At 36.7% G+C, this 23077-nt stretch overlaps 1 protein-coding gene across 1 annotated transcript in view; it reads left to right on the top strand.

The window, feature by feature from the left end:
- PAPOLG (poly(A) polymerase gamma) overlaps positions 1-23077 on the top strand; it is a 38659-nt gene that overhangs the window by 626 nt on the left and 14956 nt on the right. The window contains exons 2-13 of the mRNA XM_005884581.2: positions 3304-3465; positions 5786-5852; positions 9380-9461; positions 9687-9796; positions 11107-11160; positions 12868-12979; positions 15078-15167; positions 18253-18391; positions 19221-19293; positions 20077-20197; positions 20573-20657; positions 21048-21101. Coding sequence (XP_005884643.2) covers positions 3304-3465; positions 5786-5852; positions 9380-9461; positions 9687-9796; positions 11107-11160; positions 12868-12979; positions 15078-15167; positions 18253-18391; positions 19221-19293; positions 20077-20197; positions 20573-20657; positions 21048-21101 — 1149 coding nt within the window. The remainder of the gene's footprint in view (positions 1-3303; positions 3466-5785; positions 5853-9379; positions 9462-9686; positions 9797-11106; positions 11161-12867; positions 12980-15077; positions 15168-18252; positions 18392-19220; positions 19294-20076; positions 20198-20572; positions 20658-21047; positions 21102-23077) is intronic.

The following is a 23077-nucleotide window of genomic DNA, read 5'->3' as shown; positions in this document are numbered from 1 at the left end:
CCCCACCCACCAGCACACAGCACACCTCGCCGTCTGTGACTCCGGCTCGCTCTTGGGCAGTCAGACGCGGATTCCGCGCTGGGCGGAGGATTTTGCTGAACCTTCTTACACGGTGTTTCATTAGGAAATAATGGGGAAATGCAGTCTCACATGAGCATCATTTGTGTAGACACCATCCATCTTTCCCAGAGCATAATATTATGTGTGTGTGTGTGTGTGCGCGCGCGCGCGTGTGCAGGGCATATTTTCATGTAAAAGAAATCGTTCCAGACACCTCTGAAGGATGCGCCTACCTCCTGATTTGGTCCCGTTCGCCTCTCTCCCCAGAGTTCCCCCACGGCCCTGAATTGGGTGGTTTTTGCCGCATGTTTTTAATGCTGTTACTACATACTGTGTATATGCATGCCCATAGCTGGCATTGTTTTTTAAGCTTTATGTAACCAGCATCACATTGCTCATTCTGCAGCTTGCTTCTTTAGGGCAGCATAGTATCTTCGAACTTTGTCCCTTTGCATTTTAGATCCAGTTAATTCATATTAGCTAATGGATTGTATTCCATTGCAGGGATACACCTTAATTTCATTCTTTTCCAGTTAGTGACTATTTTAGGTTGTTTCTAGTTCGGGTTTTTGTGTGTGTGTGTGTGTGTGTGTTTAATTGATCTTTTAGAGAGAGCGAGAGCGGAAGGGGAAGGGAGACTTCAAATTGTTGTTTCACTTATTTATGCATTCATTGGTTACTTGTACTTACCCTGACCAGAGAAATAACCCGAAGCCGCGGACATGTTTCTAGTTTTTAATGTTACAGTGTAGCAGTGAACATTCTTGTACCTGTCTTTTTGTACACTTGTACTGGAATTTCTCCAACATGTTTAGCCAGAAGTGAACTTTATGACTTGAAAGGAATGTGGGATTCTTTTGCCTCCCCCCCGTCTAGGTGAGGGAGGTTCAGAATCATAGAGTTGGAATTTTAGTGTCAGTAGGAACTTAGAAGATGGGACACAAGATCATAGGTAGTGTCAGGACTGAAGTAGTGATGGAAGGGAGAATGGAGTGGTGGAAAGATCTTGAGTTTTGGAATTCTGATTCTTCCTATCTTTTTAGATCTTGGGTACTTTGTAATGTGGCACTTATTCAATACCCACCTCTCAGGGTTAATGTTGCAATTAATGGAACGATCATATTATAATTAGCCTGTCCCATTCATTTACCATACACATACACACGCCCAAACAATACCAAATGCCTCTCTATCTCTCTTAGAGGTAAAAGAGCTAAATCTTTAAAAAAGAAGTTACAACTTGAAATAACTAATGGAAATTTTATTTTTTCTGCAACAAAATAAATAACCAGAAAGAAAGCCACTAGTATTGATGTTTCTCTTTTGTTTGCATAATTTTAGAAGGTACTGTATATAAACTATTTTATCTTCCATTTCATTGTCTCTCCCTACCTAATGAAAATTTTAACCAAAGAGCATGTGATAAGTCAATGTTTTGACCAGTTAAAATTCAAAAACAAGTAAACAATCATGTATTTTTGTGTGTTAATCTTTACAAGGCTAATTTATTCACTTAAAAGACTGCTCTTTGAACTCTAGCTGGTTTGGCTCAGTGGATAGAGCGAGGGCTTATGGACCAAAGCGTTCTGGGTTCAATTTCAGTCAAGGGCATGTACCTTGGTTGCAGGCTCCTCCCTGGCCTGGGCCCTGCTCAGGGCTCGTGCAAGAGTCAACCAATCGATGTGTTTCTCTCATATCGATGTTTCTGTCTTTCCCTCTCTTTTCCACTCTCTCTAAAAATCAATGGAAAAATATCCTTGGGTGAGGTTTAACCACACACACAGACTGCTCTTTGAGATTACATTCTTTTTTTTTTCTTTTTAATTCTTTATTGTTGAAAGTATTACATATGTCTCCTTTTTCCCCCTTTGCCTCTCCCAGCCTGTCCCCACCCTCCAGCCCTGGCCTTCACCCCCACCCCATTGTCTGTGTCCATTGTTATGCTTATATGCATACAAGTTCTTATCCCCTCAACACTCCCCAGCCTTCCCTCTGAGGTGATTCTGTGTCTCTGGTTCTGTTTTTGTTCATCAGTTTTGTTGTATTCTACAAATGAGTGAGATCATGTGATACTTATCCTTCTCTGACTGGCCTATTTCACTTAGCATAATGCTCTCCTGATCCATTCATGCTGTTGTAAATGGTAAAAGTTCCTTTTTTTACAGCAGCGTAGTATTCCATTGTGTAGATGTACCACAGTTTTTTAATCCACTCATCTGCTGATGGGCATTTAGGCTGTTTCCAAATCTTAACTATTGAAAATTATACTGCTATGAACATAGGGGTGCATATGTTCTTTCTGATTGGTGTTTCTGATTTCTTGGGATGAGATTACATTCTTACTGTAGGTGTTAATGGTCCTTCATGAAAGGATACAGATAGGTGATAGGGTTAGTTGGTTATTTTGTATGTTGGTTTTTACTTTCCTTTTTTTAGCATCATTACAAATTTTACTAACCCATGTTGGTCCCAAATTTTATTTTGAAATTATTAGTCTGTGTAAATCCAAAATCTCAGAAATTCTGTTGTGCTATATTCAAGACTGTAATTTCCTGATGTCTAGGATCTTTTCAAGAGGAGCTTATATTCTATAACTGGTTGCCATTTAGTGTAAAGAATTTGATAATTATTCAGTGTGAAAATGGTCTGGGTACCAGTCTACATGAAGGTGTTCACAAAAAGTTAGGACTATGAACTCTGATTCAAGCAATGGATGTTAAGTTGGGTATCTCAAAGACAAATCTATTTGTGATTTCTTTTTATAAGTCAGAATATTTCACAAGGACCTTCTAATGGAATGTTTTTCTTTCTTTCCTGAGGGAGGGAAAAACATTGTTTTTACTTACTTTCTTTCAAGTGGCGGACTGCTTCAGAGATTGAATCTAGATGGCACTTGACTTAGGTCTGTAGGGTATAGTAGAGGTGGCCCTAGCCCAACTCCTATTCAGGCTCTTTGAATTTGAGCTGAGTGGTGTTGGCACACTTGTCCTGATGCCAACACATGCTGCTTTTGACTTGAAAAGACATGCTAGCCGTGAAAGCTGAAGATAGTATGAATAGCCTTTCATCAATACAAACACAAAACACCCTTTTTTCCTTTAAAAAAAAAGTGCCCACACTGCCTGTTAGTACTAATAAGTAAACTTTTAAGGTAGCTAAGTTAACAAGTGAATTGAGGGATTCAATGTATCAGTATGATATGATGCTTTAAATTTTTTCTGCTATTTAATTTTTCTTGAACAGAAACACCGTGCTGGACAGCCAGCGTAAACAAAAGCATTATGGAATCACTTCTCCAATTAGCTTGGCATGTCCTAAAGAAATTGATCACATTTACACACAGAAATTAATTGATGCCATGAAACCATTTGGAGTTTTTGAAGATGAGGAAGAATTGAACCACAGGTATGTCACATAAAAATGCAAAATATTTTACAGTATATTATTTAATCATTAATTCTACAAACATATATCAGGTACCTATTATGTCCCTGCCTAAACGTTTTTTTTAAAAAGGACAAATGAAGAGAAACCTTGGCGTTCCTGGAATTTATATTTTAGGTGATTGTTAGGGAAGGAGACTAACATTTAGCCAAATAAGTAAAACAAATATATGTTATATGTGATGAATACTGCTGGGAAAGAGTAGTGATGCTGACAAAAATAAAGCTGGGAGTGGAGGTTGTCAGTGAAGTCTTCATTGACATTTCAGGAAAAAATTGAAGATGAGGGAGCTATGTGAATAGTTGAGGGGAAAGCATTCTAGACAGAAGGCTTGAGGTGGGAGTGTACCTGCTTTAAGGAATATATAGCAAGGTAGCCTGGTGTCTAAAGCAAGTGAGTTAAGTAGAGGAATGTGGGCGTAAAGAAAGTGAGGTAGAAAGGAGTTTGGAGGGGAAGGTCACTTAGGACATTGTAAGCCGTTATAAGTTTTGGCTTTGCCCTGGCTAGTGTTCTCAGTGGTTAGAGCATCAGGCCCCGCACCAAAAGGTCTCGGGTTTGATTCCCAGTCAATGGCACGGACCTGGGTTCAGGTTCCATCCCTGGGGCACATGCAGGAAGCAACCAACCAATGTGTCTCACATCCATGTTTCTCCCCCTCCCCTCCCCCCTTCTCCTTCCCTCTTCCTCCCTCTTCCCCTCTCCCACTTCCTCATGTGAGGATTAACAAAAAACAAAACAAAAGTTTTGGCTTTTACTTTGAGTAAAATGGGAAGCTATTAGGGTTTTGACTAGAAGGTTGATGTGATTTACTCATATTTTAACACAGTCGCTCTGGTTGCTATATTGAGAATAGTCTGAAGAGAGATCAAGTCTGAACTGGAGAAATTAGTTGGAAGGCTAATATAATCAGGGAAGAAATGATGGTGGCTGGCAGTGGTTATGATAAGTAGTAGAATTTTGGATATGTTTTAAAGGTAGGGTTGTCTGATGACTATGGAATGTGTGAGAGAGAAAAGATGAGAGAGGATCAAGAATGATGCCAAGGTTTTTGGTCTCAGCACCTCGTGAAGGATGAAATTTCATTACCTGGGGAAGGCTGAGGGAGAAGCAAGTTTAGACGGATCCAGGAATCCAGTTTTTCATGTTATCTTTAAGATACTTAAACTCTACTTTCCTTCTTTCTTTTTTTTATTATTATTTTTTAATCCTCACCTGATAATATTTTTCCATTGATTTTTAGAGAGGGAAAGAGAAATATCAATGTGAGAGAAACACATCAATTGGTTGCCTCTTGCATGTGCCCCAACCAGGGTCTGGGCCGGGGAGGAGCCTGCAACCAACATACATACCCTTGACGGAAATTGAATCCAGGACACTTCAGTCTGCAGGCTGGCACTCTATCCACTGAGTCAAACCATCCAGGCTCTTTTTTCTTCTTTTAATGTGGATTTGGATATGCCATTATTTGCAAATTTATTTTAATATCAGTTGCATTTATTAAGAATATTATTTCATAAAAAGCAGCCAATGATTAATTTACCCATTTTAATTATCCAAAAACCTATGATTTTCAATGAGAGAAGGCTAATCTCTATTATTATCATATTGAATTGATTTTTATTCCAATGTAGGGCCAAAAAAGTTGATAACTCATTTGGCCTTTGCAGCCTTCTTGAAGGTAATTTTGACTTTTATTAGACTTCTTGAATTTTGAAAATAACTCAAAAGACCGAAATACTATTATCACATATATCATCTCTTTGGAACTCTTAGGGACCTAAGAATGCCAAAGAGATTTGATAGCATCAATCCTGTCTAATAAAGAGGAAACATGCAAATTAACCATCACACCATCACAAAGATGGCAGCACCCAGTCCCCTCAGCGACCTGCCCTCAGCCCCCCAGCCGCCCAGGGCCAGCCCACGGCGCAGGCAAGCCTTGGATGGTGGCTGCCCGAGGCTCAGGTAACCAGGGCTGGCCGAGGCTTGCGCTGCTGGCAGTGGTGGCAGCAGAGGTGTGATGGGGGCGTCACCTTCCCCTCATCGCCGGGTCGCCTCCCACCCCTGAGGGCTCCTGGACTATGAGAGGGGGCAGGCCGGGCTGAGGGACCCCCTTCCAGTGCATGAATTTTCATGCACTGGGCCTCTAGTGTGTGTATAATATGCCTTTACCCTAACACCAACACAAAGGTACTGCCTATATACTTAGTTGCTTTTTAAGATATTGTTTGTTTGTTCATTTGTTTTTTAATCTAATGCATGCTATTTTTTTTTATTATAGGCTGGTTGTTCTTGGTAAATTAAACAATTTAGTAAAAGAGTGGATTTCCGATGTTAGTGAGAGTAAGGTAAGACGTTAAAACTGCATTGAATTCATAGTTTCATTACATCCTGTTCTTTAGTAGTGGTAATAAGATATAGGAGTTGAGAATAATCTGAAATACATTAAAACTGGCTCTTTGGTATACTTGGTAATGAATTGGTCTGGACAGTGGAGTCTAAAAAAATGAGGATTTACCTCAGAGGTAGCCAATTAGCTAAAACTTCACATAAATATCTTGCATGACTCACAGTAATGGACCACAATTTAAATATCAAGATACTTTATTTAAAAAGCCAGATTTCGGACTTGTTGTGAAATATCAGCTCTGGCAATACTGGGCCTGCCTTTGTGGAAGGCAGGAAGAGGCTTGAATGGAATTGGGCTTCTGCTCTGCAGGAATGCCTCTCAGCTTCCCCACTTCCTGCCCTTTCTGAAGCAGCACCTGTCATTTATCAGTCAGTTTCTGTGTGTCTTAAGGGTACTTTCCTCAGTTGCATACCTGCGTGACCCCTGAGACAGGAGTTTGCAAACCCTAATTTATAATTATACAACTTTTCCTCCTGTGGTGGTTTAACTATTTTTCTTCTAAAATTAATTTTATATATTTTTGCTTTCTTAAGTATTTTTAATATAATTGTATTTTCATTTGTCTGAGAATCATCATTATGAATATTATATTACTGCCTGTACTAAAATGAGGTGGGGATGTTCAACTGGTGATACTTTTTGTCCCTTGACTAAGTGGCCCAAACTGTTGTATATTAAGGTTTTTGTTTGTTTTTTATAGTTTTCCCATCTTTCCCTTAACAGCAGTCAGCTAAAAGTTAATGTCTCAGAGCAGTCAATATGTCTCTGCAAACTCACTTTCTACTCTTTAATCTGCATGGATTTAGAAATTACATAAACATCTGTTAGACTTCTTTTTTTACGACTTTTATTATTTCTTTCTGTACCTATGATACATATTTAAAATTGAGTTCTTTTAAACAAAATTATGAATAACGTTATGAGGGACTCTGCTAAGTCTGTAGTCATTGGGTTTAAATAAATGGTCTTCATGCTGTTTACTTTTGCTGCCAAATGGCTATTGGCTCATTTCTTAGCTCTCAGTAGGGTTATTAATAGTTGAAATTTTCAGATAAGTTATATTTTGAGCAAGTTAAATGCTAGTCATGAGTAATAAAAAAAATTCATATTTATTTCTCTGCTACTAGGTGATAAACTCCTTAAGAAAAAGGCCTGTCTTGTTCACCTGCACCACCCCAGGACACAGGGCTCAGGCATTAAATAAATGTTAGGGAAACCTGTTGTCCCTCTCTAATCAGTCCATAATTTCAATGGGTGTGCAAACCAAATACCCAACTTGCTAGAATTATTTTAAAATCAGAGTAACCAGCTTCATAACTTCTTGTGTATGATCTTTATGTCAACTATTGTGGTTGTGCAGAAGTCTTTGCTTCCATCCTTATTCAAGGGTGCATTTATTAGCAAAAAGAGTTAGATTAATTTGTTGAGAGATGACCTAATTTTCTCACTTTGTAGTTTCTTTGCACTTAGAAAAATCCAGTAGAATTTAAAATTTTCAATGTCAATTTTTTTTTAATTAGTAAAATTGCTTTTTATTCCATTTTAATCAATTAGCTCTTTAATCTGCAAAAACCCTGTAGCTGGTTTTCACTCAAAATCTAGGCATAAAACCATTGTTAAAATTTTGAAACTGCCACAACTTGGCTTTTTTCTAAAGCAAAGTAAATAAAATATCTACTTATTTGAAAATTTAAATTGGTTTTAACATCTTCTGTTGCATGGATAAGGTGATTGGTCATTTTATGTATCAATTATAATTCCCTTCATTTATGCATGCTTTAGTTTGGAAAATATCTGAAGGATTTGAGTTAGATCAAAGATTATTTGAATAGTCTATACACAATTGGGATATTTAAACAGCCTAGAACTCCAAATCAAATCATTTTAGTTAATAGGTTTGTGGCAAAAATATTTTACTCGGAGATTTTGTGTGTTACTTTCTAATATATCATGCAAGAATCATGTTTTTCAAAGTAGGAAGGTCTTAGGAGGAGGGTAAAATAAAAGGTCCTTGCTTCTCTATCCTTTGATTTATATTAGTCATCAATAAATTTACTAACTTCATTCTAGCTATAAAGTTATTTATGATACTCTTGAAACATTAATATTTATTAAGCAGAGGAAATAACAATATCCTATTATACAGATATTTTTATTCAAGTTAATCAGCAGATATTATTCTTTGGAATTTTCACTGGGCATTGTGGGGAAATAAGAGTTGTAGGAGACACCATTCTCATCTTCCAAGGAATTTAAATATAGTTGAAGAGGTGGGACTTACAGAAAAAGAATGATCACTAAATATAGTATAAAAGGGGTTAAAGATAATAGTAGAGGAGCAGTGAGGGGGGAGCGGAAGATAATTAGGAAAGGCTTCATGAAAGAGGTGGAACTTGAAGTGAACTTTGAAAAATAGATGGTATTGAGATACTCAGAAAGAAATGGGCAAACATTCATGGCAGGGAAAATGGCAAATGCAATGGGAAGGAGACCGGATTGTGTGACATGTTGGCAGTTGGAGCTTCAGAAGGGAAGATCAGGAGACGAGGCAAGAAAGATTCATAGGAGCATATTGTGAACTTCCTTAGGATCCAAGGATCCTTACCTCAGTGGTCACGGAAGAGTGTATTGGGAAGTTTTGAGTAGAAGAGTTATAATAGAGTAATTTAAGAATATCAGTGAATTTTGTACACAGTGGAATAAGAGAAAATAAAGACTAAGGGCAAAAGGATAGCTTTATGCTACTGTTAAATGTCCTAGAATTAAGGGGGTGATAGTTGAATAGAAAGTAGGTGACATGAGGGATATAAACTAAAAATTGTAAGCCAAAAAGAAGAAGAATGAGTATAGGTATGGGCAGAAAGGTTGCTGAGCTAGGATCAAGAAATTAAGATTATCTGTCACAAAAAACAAAGGGCAGATGGGATTAGTCAAGAGTATCCTTATATAATAAAAGGCTAATATGCAAATTGTCCTGTGGGAGTTCGACCGACCGGGAGTTGGACCACTCGCTATGACATGTGCTGACCACAAGGGGGCGGCATGGAACGAAGGAAGGCCCCAATTGGCCCTAATCACCGGCCAGGCCTAGGGACCCTATCCATGCACAAATTTTGTGTACCAGGCCTTTAGTGATAATATAGAGAGCTGAAAGCATTAATTGGTTTGGTAAAATTCCTTGTGGCTGTTGAGAGTGATGGAGCCAAAGATATGCAATTGGAGGGGACAAGTAGGGTCAAGTGATAAAAATGTTTTTCTTCTATAGAGATGTGTGTATGTGTAGTGGACATGGATTTGTTTTGTCTTCCCTCCTTATTTCAAGCTGCAACCAAAAGAGCTCCGAAGTATTTTTACAAACCTCAGCTTACCAAAGTTGACAAATACAGTATGTATCTGTAGCAGTTAGGTGATTTTTATGCTAAATAATTTGAATAATTGAATGCCTTTTGTTTAATTTTATTTTAGAATCTCCCACCTTCTGTTGTGGCTACTGTTGGTGGTAAAATTTTCACTTTTGGCTCCTATAGGCTTGGAGTACATACCAAAGGTAACTGCTTTTCTGTGTTCTGATAAAAATGTTCACTAACAAACTTCTATTTGTTCATAATTTAAAAATACAGAAGAAAAAATTCCCATTATCTCACTACTGAGAACTAATTATTATTAGCATTTTCTGTAGTCATTACATATTTTCTTTTACATGTTTGTGTGTACTTAACAAAAATATGATACATAATATGCTCTTCTTGATAAGAAATACTTTGATTTGTAGGAGCTGACATTGATGCACTTTGTGTAGCTCCAAGACATGTGGAGAGATCTGATTTTTTTCAGTCTTTTTTTGAAAAATTGAAGCATCAAGAGGGCATTAGAAATTTAAGAGTAAGTATCCTCTGGTATTTAGTATCTTGAACTTGTTAATAAATAGCTGTAAAAGCTAGGGTTTACGATTGTTGAAATATTTCTTAAGAAGTTGCTCTATCTTGTTAAAATAATGGATAACGATTAATAACATGGGCTTTATCGTTTTACACATCTGGATTTGAATCTAGAAATCTACCAAATATTAGATCTTAGATTTTGGTCAAGTTACCCATTCTCTCTGAGCCTTTGTTTTCCTCTCTTATAAAGTGGAGATGGCATATAATAACATTTTTATAAAGTTTTTCTGAGGATCCATGAGATAATTTACATATATAAAGTTTAATTAGTAGTAACCCTTTATATGTGTACTAGAGGCCTGGTGCATGGATTCATGCACTGGTGGGGGCATGGCCTGTGGTGATCTGCCCGCAGTGGGAGCGCCACTCATTCTGGTCAGCCGAGTGGTGCTCCCTGGGGGAGTGCACTGACGACCTGGGCAGCTCCTGCATTGAGCATCTGTCCCCTGGTGATGAGTGCACGTCATGGCAACTGGTTGACAGTTGTTCTGGTAGTTCCACCATTCAGTCACTGGGCTTTTATATATGTAGATATGTAGCCATTCATTCAGCAAATTAGTTTCAGCACTAATGATTCATCAGACACTGGCCTTAGTCCCACAAATACAGTAGTGAACAAGACATTGTTTATGGGAAGGAGGGATTAGGGGAACTAACCAAGTGAATAGTTTTAATACAATCTGAGATGCTAGGATAAGATGAAGTTCAAAGGATCTGCATTATTTGGGTGTGTGGGAATAGAGAAGACGGTTAAAAATTTATATTCGGATTAAGGAAGACTCAGACTTTTCTACTAAATCTAAACTATATTGACTATTATTTTTTGATAGATTAATCATAAGTTCTGATTGTATTTTAATTTCTAACACAAGTGCTCTTTGTAAATAATCAGTTTTCAATTTGATCAACAATAATAAGTATTCAGATGATAGCAATTCTGTCTGCCAGTTTGTGATGAATATTTTTAGGAGATTAAGTTAGATAACAACTGTCATAGACATTTTGTGCATCTTAAATAACACAGTCACAAAGTAGAAGTACTAACCTAGAATGTGAGGCCAAGTACATTTTCACTTTTTCTGTTGAGTTTAATACAAATTGGGAGCAAAGGAATTCACATTATTGGCAATTAGGAAGGATTTAGAAAGGATTACAGCTTATCTATATGGATCAGAGGTGTTCGTATTATCAGCAAATAGGAAAGATGTAGAAAGGATTATGCCATATATATATAAATTTTTTTTTTTTTAGGCTGTAGAAGATGCCTTTGTACCTGTTATAAAATTTGAATTTGATGGAATTGAGGTAAGTGTTTTTAATATTTTTCTGACTGTATAGTTGAACTATTTAACCCATAAGGGCTTTTTGAGTTATTTTCTTTTTTTAAAATAAGACTTAAGAATCTATTTTAACTAATCAAATAGTCTTTAAATAGACCCTCACATTCCTCTTTCCTATATCTGTTGATTTCTCACCATGGAAAATGAACCAACTTTCATCCCTACCCTAGTCTCATTTCCATAATCTCCTAACATAATTATATTATGTTAATTGCTTTGCGATTTATTTGCTTAGGCCTTATTCTTAAGACTAATTCATACCCTCCTGTCATAGTTGTCTAAATCTCCTTTAAATAGATTTCTCCGTATTCTGTCATCATTCTGGGAAAATATCTCAGAATCTTCTCACCTGTTCCAATTCACTCTGATTATTCTCTATGGCTGATATATACAGCTGACATCCTAACATCTTTTTTTTTTACTATCATCCTGGGATTTCCTCTTGCCTCTCTCTAGAGTTTTCTTTCTTGACTCTCATTTTAGTGGCACTTATCCACTAGCTTCCTGAGAAAGAGCACATGGTTTTGAGATCTTGCATGTTTAAAATATCTTTCTTTTTTTCTCACACCAAAATGGTAGTTTGGCTAAGTAATGGTTCTCAGAATTTTGAAGGCCTTGCTTCATTGTCTTATAGCTTCTATGCCGTGTTGAAAAGTGTGATGCCATTTTAATTTCCTCATCCTTTGTATGTGATCTATTTTGTCTCTTTGGACACTTATATGATTTTTTTCCCCTAGACTTCACAGTTGTAAAATTCATGGTGATATACTTTAGTATATGTCTTTTCAATTAAATATGCTAGGTATTCAGTAGTCCTCTTTCAACTTAGAAACTCCTGCCCTTCAGTTCTTGGAAATTATATTGACTTCCATTGGATTTCCTTCCTTTGTTTCCTCTCTCCTTTCTGGAGCTCCTAATATTTGTATGTTGGACCTCCAGGATTGCCGCTCCCCCTTTTTTTTCTCCAAATTTTTTCCTTCCACTTATTGGCCACATCTTCATATTTTTGTTTTGCTTTTTGTGTTTTTCTCTTCCAAACTTTCTATTGCTTTCCATTTCTGTCACATACTTAATTTCTAAGAATTTTTATATTCTCTTAAATATTCCTCTTTGTTATGTATGTATTTACAGCCTCTTGTCCTTATTTCCTGGTTATAAATATTTTTAATCTTTGCTGTTTGAGATCTGAGTTGTTATCACTTACCCGTCTACTTTCCAGCTTTCATAATTTTTGCTGTTGTCTCATATTTTCCTTTGTCCTAATGAGTTATGTGTTTAAAAACAAAATAAAACTAAACAAAACAAAATTTTGCTGGTATTTTAGAGGGATTTCAAGAGGGAGTGAATGTAAATGTGTATTGGATCTGCCATCTTTATCTAGAAATTCACTTATAAGGTCTTAAGTTGGTTTTTTGGTGTGTGTGTTTTTTTAAAGCTTGGCATATATGTTAAAATTAAAATACTTTCCCTTAATTTGAAGATTCAGTTGCCCTCACAAAACTTTTGGTGATTTTCGCATCTGAGATTGCCTACATAGGCCTTTTGAAGTTTTAAAGAACTTCCAAAACTAATAATTACAACATTTTACATTTTTGAGGTGGGGATGGGGGAGAATGAACTAGAAGGAGAAAAAGTAATGTTTTTCTCTTTTTTTTTTTGCATCTTTCCAAAGATTGACCTAGTTTTTGCAAGACTGGCAATACAAACCATATCAGATAATTTAGATCTAAGAGACGACTCTCGACTGAGAAGCCTTGATATAAGGTGTATTCGCAGCCTAAATGGTAAGCTTCTAAAAAGAAATCTCAGCCATCTGCCTGAAAACAATTTGACATATAGAGATCTTTTTGCAGAACTAGTAATGGACTTTTAAAGGGATTCGACTAAATCGTTTTTAAAGTGATGTAATTTTCTCTATGCACATTTCTCTGACCACATTTAAACATCTTTAAAAGAAATTTGTTTGAATGTTGTTTATGTTTGTAATAGTGGTTCTCAAACGTATTGGTCTCAGGACCCGTTTACACTCTAAAAATTTATTGAGGACCCCAAAGATCTTCTGTTTATGTGGGTTATATCTAGTACTAACCATCTAATATGGTCAATATTTACCATATCAGAAATAAAAACCGAGAAAATTTTAAAGGGTGTGTTAGTTCATTTTAAAATAACAGTAAACATTTTTGTGTGAACAATGGCTTTGTTTTGCATTTTTGCAAATCTTTTTAATATTTGACTTAGTAGAAGATAGCTAGATTTTCATATCTCCTTTTATAGTCAATATCTTACAATGTTTTGTTTTGATTGAAGCATAGGAAGAGAAACTGGCCTCTTAAAGATATGTAATTGGAATAGGGAGGAGTATTTTAATAATCTTTTCAGATAATTGTAGATATTCTTTGATACTACACTAAAACTTGACCAATAATAGTTTTTTTTCTTTTCCATAGTTTTATTGAGGTCTAATTACATACCATAAAATACATTCTTTTTAGGTATACAATTTAGTAGTACAGAGTATATTCAGAGTTGTGTACAACAGTTGAATTTTGGAACATTTTCATCATCCTCAAAAGATCCCTCATACCTATTTGCAATCATTCCCTTTTCCAAGTCCCCAGTCCTAGGCAACCACTAATATACTTTCTATTTCTATAGATTTGCCTTTCCTGGACATTTCATATAAATGGGATCATTAGTTTTGTGTCTGGCTTCTTTCACTTGTAATGTTTGTGAAGTACATCTATGTTTGTAGTATGTTTCAGTAGTTTCCTCCTTTTATTGCTGAGTAAAAGTGATCTTTTTAAAAAGGTTAGTTAGAATATCTAATCTAAAACCATATATATCAGTTAACTTTTTGAACTGTTACATTAAAAATCCATTGGTCTACCTTGTTCTTTAATTGGATTTTTTTATCCATGCTTGATTTTGTACGATGATGACTTCATCATTTGGAAAATCTTGGTTCACAAAATTATTTGGCTCTTCTAAATGTTAACTCACATTTTGTTATAAAATCAAAATTACATTTATTAATATCTCCAATATCATCAGAAAAGTATAAGTATTAGAAAGCTGTCAAGCTCACAGTAACAGATACTAGTTATCCAAAATTCTAATTTTTACTTGGAAGCTCAAATGTTATTATTGGCAACAAATTTTTGTCATTTGTTTTCCTTGATATAAGGCTCACTTTGTTTTGTTTTTAGAAAGTATCTGCTAAATACTCAAGCATGAATAGCCATAGTTGTCTGTCAATCATTATTTCAAGTGAAGTTGGTATTCCTTAAAAAAAAAAATGGGTAGCTCAGCTTGCCTCGAACATGTTCAAATATCCGCACAGGTTTCTTAGCTCTCTTTTAACTGCAAATGTGTGGCAGTAAACATGTCTGCTTAGTACAGTGTTGCTACAGCTTTAATTTACTGCTAGGGTACCAGCAGTTTTACCCACCACTTCTTTCAGTGCAAATGTTAACACAGTGAAACAGGCAAAGAAAGCCTTAATGCAGTTATAAAAATGGGTTTGATCTAACAGATTCCCAGGGGTCCTTAGACCATACTTTGAGAACTACTGGTTCATAGTATCTTTTGTTTAACTGAATCATTGTGTTTTGCTGTCCTAGAGTGCAACAGTAAATCACAGTGTTTGTGAATAAGGTTTGCATTAAAGCAATAACACTTTTATAACTTGGGAGCATTTAATTAACAGTCAAGTCAAATGTGGAAGAATGCTAAAAAGATAGACCTATCCCTTATTTTAGTATTGGATTGCTTTACCCATGTGCTTTGAATTCTTTAAATTAATTTAATTCGTTAAATGAAAGTCTTTGAATTAACTGGGTTTTGTTGCATAATGAAATACGAGTGCTTTATCTTTTTCAGGATGTAGAGTTACTGATGAAATTTTGCATTTAGTGCCAAATAAAGAAACTTTTAGACTCACCCTAAGGGCAGTCAAATTATGGGCAAAACGTAAGTATCCCAACTCTTATTGTATGTTTGCATTATAAAATTATAATTTTCTTTTTTATTGTTGACAATGTTACAGATGTCTCCTATTTTCTCCTTTTTGCTTCCTTCTACCCAACCTCTGCCCCACTCTAGGCCTTCCCCATACTGTTGTCTATGCCCATGGGTTAAGCATATATGCATATATGTTCTTTGGTTAATCTCTTCCTGTCCCCTCCCACCTCCCAACCTCTCCTGAGATCTGTTATTCTGTTTCATGCATCCATACGTATGGATCTATTTTGTTTGTCAGTTTATTTTGTTCTTTAGATTCCACATATAAGTGAGATGATGTGATATTTGTCTTTCTCTTACTGGCTTATTTCGCTTACATAATAGTCTCCAAGTCCATCTATGCTGTCTCAAAGGGTAAGAGATCCTTCTTTTTTACAGCCACATATTCCATTGTGTAAATTACCACACTTTTTTATTCACTCATCTACTGATGGGTGCTTGGGCTGTTTCCAGATCTTAGCTGTTGTAAATAATGCTGATATGAACATAGGGGTGATTGTATTTTTTCTGATTGGTGTTTCCTGATTCTTAGGATATATTTTCAGAAGTGGGATCGCTGGGTCAAATGGCAGTTCCATTTTTAATTTTTTGAGGAACCTCCGTATTGTTTTCCACAGTGACAGCACCAGTCTTCATCCCCACGAGCAGTGTACTAGAGTTCCCTTTTTTCTACATCCTTGCCAGCATTTAGTGTTTGTTGATTTATTGATGTAGCCATTCTGGCAAAATTATCATTTTTAGTTGCTAATGATAGAAGCATACATGAAAACTCTTGAGCCTATTGATACCGATTGAGGTCCAATAAGTTTTGGAGAAGCTGTTTCTTTTTCAGGTGCAATAGTTATGGTGCTATAATGTGTAACTGTACTTCTTTCTCCCATGGCTGAAAACTGAAAAGCCCCTGACTTTCCATCTTGGGTTTCAGCCAGGCAGTCAGAATGAGTTAGGACTTGAAGAGTATACTCTTCACTGATCTTTGAGCTCTCTTTGGGCAGGAGTGTCTTACTTATCTTTACTCCCTATCACCAACAAAGTTTATAGTAAGTGTTCAGTAAATTTATTAAATGAAAAGCCTACAGTGATAGTTTTAACTTGTTTTTGTTTTACGCTATAACACCCTTCTAATAAAACCTGGAACTGCACTAGTTTAAATGTATAGGATATGGTTAGTAAAAGGCCCAGTCCTGAGCTGGCATAGCACATTTGTACTATTTATAACTACATTTAACTGCTACACTTCTGGCACCAGGTTTTATATAGTCTGAAACAGTGCTCTCCAATAAAAACTTTCTGTGATGATGGAAATGTTTCCTATTGTGCTGTCCAATACAGTAACCATGTAGCTACCAAGTTCTTGAAACATGCAAGTGAGAAACTAAATTTTAAATTTAATTTAATTTAAAATTAAATAGCACCTAAGAGAAGTAAAAAGGTATGTCCACACAAAAACTGATAAACAAGAGTTCATAGCAGCTTTATTCATAATAGTAAAAAAGTAGAAACAACCGCATTATATAAACTGATGAACAGGTAAACAAAAAGTGCTATTCCTATAATGTGGAGTATTATTTGGCAATAAAAAAGGAATGAGGTATTTATTGATATATGTTACAACATATATGAACATTGAAACCATTATGTTGAATGAAAGAAGCCAGTCATAAAAGACCACATATTGTACAATTCCACTTATATGAAATGTCCAGAACAGCAAATCTATAGAGACAAAGTAGATTATAGGTTGCCTAAGTTATGGAGGATGGGGGGGGGGCACAGGAAATGTGATGTTAAAGGTTTCTTTGAGGGTGATGAAAATGTTCCAGAATTGATTATAGTGATGATTGCACAACTCGGTGAAGAATATATTAAAAGCCATTGAATTTTATACTTTAAATGGATGAATCCTAAGGTATGTAAATGATGTCTCAATAAAAGCTGTTACACGCCCCCCTCAAAAAAATAGCCAAATGTAACTAGTAGCTACCATAATATTAGTGCACATCTAAAAAGACCTTAAGCAAGTAGAGTTTGTCTTTTGGCTCAGTTACCTTGTATAGTCAGGATAAAGTAATTTACACTGAGAGGATATCACAAGTAATTTGTCTTCCCTTACAGATTAAATGCTATGTTTTGTTAATTCTTAGATGCATATCTTTCACATTTAATATATCTGAAATTGATATATAAACAGTTGTATTTTTTCTCTTGTTTGCTTAATGGGATATAAAATCATGCTATATTATATAATTGAAAAAGGATCTTAAGTTTGCTGAAATATGGTAATGCTTTTTTATAGATTGCTATAAGAAACAATCATACGAGAATTGAGTAATATCAGTGATGTGCTGTGCTTTATGGAAAATTCTAAAGTTATGCAAATTATGCAGAATAATTATGCAAAATACTAAACTTAGTCCCTAGCTTTATACTTGATTTTAAAATGCCCATGAATATGATTACTAATGAAATGTTTATTCTTCCCTACTTATAGAACTCTCCAGATATCTTGCCTTTTTTTCATTTCTTTCTCAACCGTAAATATTGAAATGTGGGAGATCCAATGTCATATCAGTGGAGTCTAGTTGGGCAGTCAGAACGGAGACAGGGAATAAGGGTTTCTGTATTGGAGGGCAAAGTAGGGGGCTATGGTGAGCAGGTTATGGTTTACCAATAAGACTAGGCCTAGCATGAAGGTCTACTTCTTGATTTTAATGTGGGTTTTTTAAAAAATATATTTTTTATTGATTTCAGGGAGAGGGGGAGAGAGAAACATCAATGATGAGAGAGAATCATTGATCTGCTGCCTCCTGCCCGCATCTTGGGCATGTGTCTGGACCTGAAATCAAACTCTGATCTCCTGGTCCATGGGTTGATGCTCAACCACTAAGCCACACTGGCTGGGAGATTTTAATGTTTCTATAGAGGAAAAGAGTTCTAAGCAACAGTCTTATGAAGGAAGTAATCCTGTTCTTTACAGTTGAATGACATGGATAGTAGGTCCTAACGATAATTAACAAATATATTAATTTTATAGGACGTGGTATTTATTCCAACATGCTGGGATTCCTTGGTGGTGTCTCTTGGGCAATGCTAGTTGCAAGAACTTGCCAATTATATCCAAATGCAGCAGCTTCTACTTTAGTTCATAAGTTCTTTTTAGTTTTTTCCAAGTGGTAAGTATTCATATGCATACTTTCACTTATTTACTAACCTCTGCCTATTTGGAACTTTGTTTGGAAATTTAAGAGCTATGTATAGTTTTTTTTTTTTTTTGTCTTAACATTTTCTTTCTGTTTATTTATTTTGGTTAATCCTCACCCGAGGATATTTCTCCATTGATTTAGATAGAGTGGAAGAGAGGGAGGGGAATTGGGGGAGAGAAAGAGAAACATCAGGGCTGGGGACTGAACCTACAACCCAGGTATGGGCCCTTGACCAGGAATGGAACCTGAGAACCCTTGGGTATATGGGCAAATGCTCTAACCATTTCGAAACGCCATCCATGGCTTATATTCTTTTTTTTCTTTTTCGTTGAAAGTTTAAAAACATCAAATTAGAGGGAGTGTTGGGACATCAGATGTCACTTTCCAGGGGTCTGTAAATGCGCATCTTTAGCTTGAGAGAGTGGTCACAATACTAGCCAATTACTATGTTGAGGTCATTTAAGATCTCATGTAAAATAGAGATAATAATCATAGCTGCTGCATGGGTTTGTTAGTATTTTCAGTAAATATTAGTTGTTGCTGTTGTCAGAGTTAATACATGAAAGTAAATGAGAAGGAAAGGAAAAATTCAGATTTAAATTAGATACAGCTAATGGGCAAAGCTGTATTTACCCTTTCAGAGAACACTGCTTTAAAATGATCCACTTTTTTCCATTTTTTTAAATGCCCAATACCCAAAACATTTGCTATATGAAAGTTGGAACAAAGTCAAATGATGTTAACATTTCATATGGTTGCTGAGGTGAGGTCCTATGTGAGCTAATCTGTCTTATGTTAGGGAATGGCCAAATCCTGTGCTGCTGAAGCAACCAGAAGAAAGCAATTTGAATTTGCCTGTTTGGGATCCTCGGGTAAGTGACTTATTATAGAATTTCATTAAGTCTTTTATGAAAAGGACAGTTCTCTAAATTATAATCTAAAGATAATTCTCCTTGTGCCTGCTCATCTTCTTTCTAATGTAACTATAGTCCCTTCCCTTCCTCTGCTGTGATTTTTGGTGCAGATGATGTGTTTTTCCAATGATAACCCAAATGTTATGTCATTAAAAATCACCCATATAAGACTATGGGAGTGGGTGTATCAACCAAAATGTCATAATCTATTTTTAAAACTGTCTTACAAATAATTTCTAATACAGTACTGAAGTATATATGTAAAAGATTTGCTTTGCAGTACAATTTAAAAAGCAGATTCATGGTTCCAAAATAGCATAAGTCTCACTCACCTTGCATTTTAATTTGCTTTTAGAGTAATTGCTCATTTTTCTGAGTAACATAGGGGAAGTCACTGAATGAATAGGTGCAGAAAAAGGGTTGAGAACCACTGGACCAGATAATGCTTATTTGCAGCTATGATAGTGTGTTTCCCTGGTTCTAAGAGACTATTGTTTATAAGGTGCATCATCAATTTAACAGCTTTTCAGGGGAAAAATAAACTTCTGCAGAGTTTCCATTGACTGTCAGTCACATCTGACTTCAGAAATAAATGTAGTTGGGGATGGGATAATGTACTTTTTAGAATTGAGGAAATGTAGTATTAAATTTATATTTCATATTCTTCAGACTTTTGGGGAAATGAAGTGAGGACAACTGAAATAGGAGAATAGATCAATTATTCTGCTTCTAATTTCACAGGTAAATCCATCAGATAGGTATCATCTCATGCCCATAATCACCCCTGCCTACCCACAACAGAATTCTACGTATAATGTGTCCACATCAACTCGAACAGTAATGGTAGAAGAATTTAAACAAGGTAAACCTATTGGCCCTATTGCCCTTACATATTCCCACAAGGTTTTGGTTGACAACAATTTTATTCTATTTTGTAGTTACTTATGCCTGTTATTTCTTAAAATTCTTTGAAATGTGTATTTATTTTTTCAGTAATTGGTTTTCCAAAATATATTATAATATTAAGGCCAGAAATGGAATCAGCCCAATCTGGTTGAAGTTGACTTTTGTGTTCTGAGAAAGAACATAATAAAGTTACTTTTTTTTTTTTACTCAAGAATTTGGTGGGGTTAGAGGTTTGGGGGTAGGGTAATATAATAATGCAGGAGCTGATAAATATGATAGTCATTGTTTAAAATCTCTCTCTCTCTTTCTCTTTCTCTCTCTTTAAACTTAGGTCTTGCAGTCACAGGTGAAATTCTTCAAGGGAAATCAGATTGGTCCAAACTACTTGAGCCACCAAATTTTTTTCAAAAGTATAGGTATTTGAAATTTTCCATTTTGTGTGTGTGTGTATAAAGAATAACATTAAACTTATTACAAAGTTAATAAATGATAGGTCACAATTGTCACATAATTTCAACTGAGTGAGAATAGGTTACCAGAACTCCTAAGTGATCAGTTTCTATATTGTAGTAGTACAGTATATAACCCATTGTTAGTGGTTTTTTTGTTTGTAGTGAATTGTTTTTTTCATTGCAGTGTCTGGAATTAATTTTGTAACAATTAAAGTATGTTTTGATTTTCATAAATTGTGTGCCTGCATTAGCTCTTTTGTTCATTGGGAGAAAGAAAAAGTAAGATGGAAAAGCAGACACTAACAATTTTTATTGCTTTTTATTCCCCTGATTGTTGCTGAAAATTCTTCATAGACATTATATAGTATTGACTGCCAGTGCATCAACAGAAGAAAACCATCTAGAGTGGTAAGACTTATATTTCAAGTTCTCTACCTACTGTTATAAATGATAAAGCACCATATAAATATGTTACCACCATAAACACTTTCTCTATTTTCAAAATTATTAAAATGACTTGTACATGACCATGGAGCATCACCCACTGATTTATATATTGTCTATGGCTGCTTTCCTGCTACAAGGCAGAGTTGAACATTTACAACAGAAACAATGGAGCACAGAGGCTAAAACTTTTATCTGGCCTTTTATAGAGAAAGTTTGCCAATCTCTCATTTAGATTACCTTGAGGAATAATTCAGTGTTTTGTATACCTACTGTTGGAGCACACACAGTTAAAATGTGTAAGCTTTTTCTAGTGTTTAAAAAAAATGTAAAAGTGTTCTTGTAGCTAGTCTTTCTAATTCTTAAAATCATTAAATTAATATGATAGCTGACAGCAGTCACATTTCTTAAGTGAGATAGAAAGTTGCAGAAATCTGATGAAACTTTGGATATTTTAGGAGTATCTGATCTGATTTTAGTGAATTTTTAAATGTAATATCTAGTATCAATTCTGTGAAAATCTTAGCCTTTTAAAAAAATCTTTATTGTTAAAAGAGTATTATATGTGTATTTCATAAATTAAGGGCCAATTACTAGCTTTTTTGGGTCACATTATTTAAACATATCTTACCCTTTTTAAAGAAATATATCTTTATTGATGAAAAAGTATTACAGGTGTCCCCTCCCTTAATTCCCCCCTTTTCTCTCCTCCACCCAGATCCCACCCCACACCAGGTCTTCACGACCCTATTGTCTGTGTCCATGGGCTATGCATATCCTATCTAATAAAAGAGAAACATGGTAATTAGCCATACCTCCGCTACCCTTCCCATTGGCTAATCAGCATATCCTTATGCAAATTAACTGCCAACCAAGATGGCGGCTGGCAGCCAGGCAGCTGACGCAAACAGGGAGGCTTGCTTGCTCCAGTGATGGAGGAAGCCAGGTTCCCCACCTGCTGCTGCCGGCCTCTGAGCTTGCAGTTTGAAATATTGTAACAAATATAGAAACTAAACAAAACCCCAGAAACCTGCTTTAGTCAGCCTGGCTTCAGCCAGCAGGATCGCAACATTGTTTCAAATACAGAAGGTAAACAAAGGCCAGAAACCTGCTTTCAGCAGCGGAGGCCTCATAGCTGGAGCCGAGCCTCAGAGCTAAAGCTGGCCCAGAATTAAAAAAAAGAAAAAAAGGAGCAGTTGGGAGCTTCAGTCACCCGCCAGCCTGAAAACGGCCCTCAGCCCCTCACCCAGACTGGCCAGGCACCCCAATGGGGACCCCCACCCTGAAGGGGGTGTGACCAGCTGCAAACAGCCATCATCCCCTCACCCAGGCTGGCCAGGCACCCAAGCGGGACCCCCACCCTGATCCAGGACACCCTTCAGGGCAAACCAGCCGGCCCCCCCCCAGGCCTCTATCCTATATAGTAAAAGGGTAATATGCCTCCCAGCACCGGGATCAGCGGAGCCGCGAGGCCTCCTGGCCCCTGGAGCAGCGTGACAGGGGGCAGCGCCCAAACCCCCTGATCGCCCTGCGGCTCTCTGTGTGACAGGGGGTGGGGCCACAACCTTCCTATCCGCCCTGCTCTGTTCGTGACAGGGGAAGGCACCCCAACCCCCTGATCAGCCCTGCTCTGTGCCTGATAGGGGGAAGCTCCCCAAACCCCTGATCGCCCTGCAGCTCTGTGTGTGACAGGGTGCGGCGCCCCAACCCCCTGATTGGCCCTGCTCTGTGTGTGACAAAGTGTGGTGCCCCAACCTCCCCCCCGCCCCAGGGGCTCTGCTCTGTATGTGACGGGGTAGAGCCATAACCTCCCCATCGGCCCTGCCCTGAGTGTGACAGGGTGCGGCGCCCCAACCCCCTGATCTGCCCTGCGCTGTGTGTGACAGGGGGCGGTGCCCCAACTCCCCTATCGGCCCTACTCTGTGAGTGACAGGGGGGAG

The sequence above is a fragment of the Myotis brandtii genome, unplaced genomic scaffold (assembly GCF_000412655.1).
Source record: "Myotis brandtii unplaced genomic scaffold, ASM41265v1 scaffold84, whole genome shotgun sequence".
Classification (NCBI taxonomy): domain Eukaryota; kingdom Metazoa; phylum Chordata; class Mammalia; order Chiroptera; family Vespertilionidae; genus Myotis; species Myotis brandtii.
The sequence above is the reverse complement of the archived record's forward strand: the minus strand, read 5'-3'. Positions and strand labels throughout refer to the sequence as shown.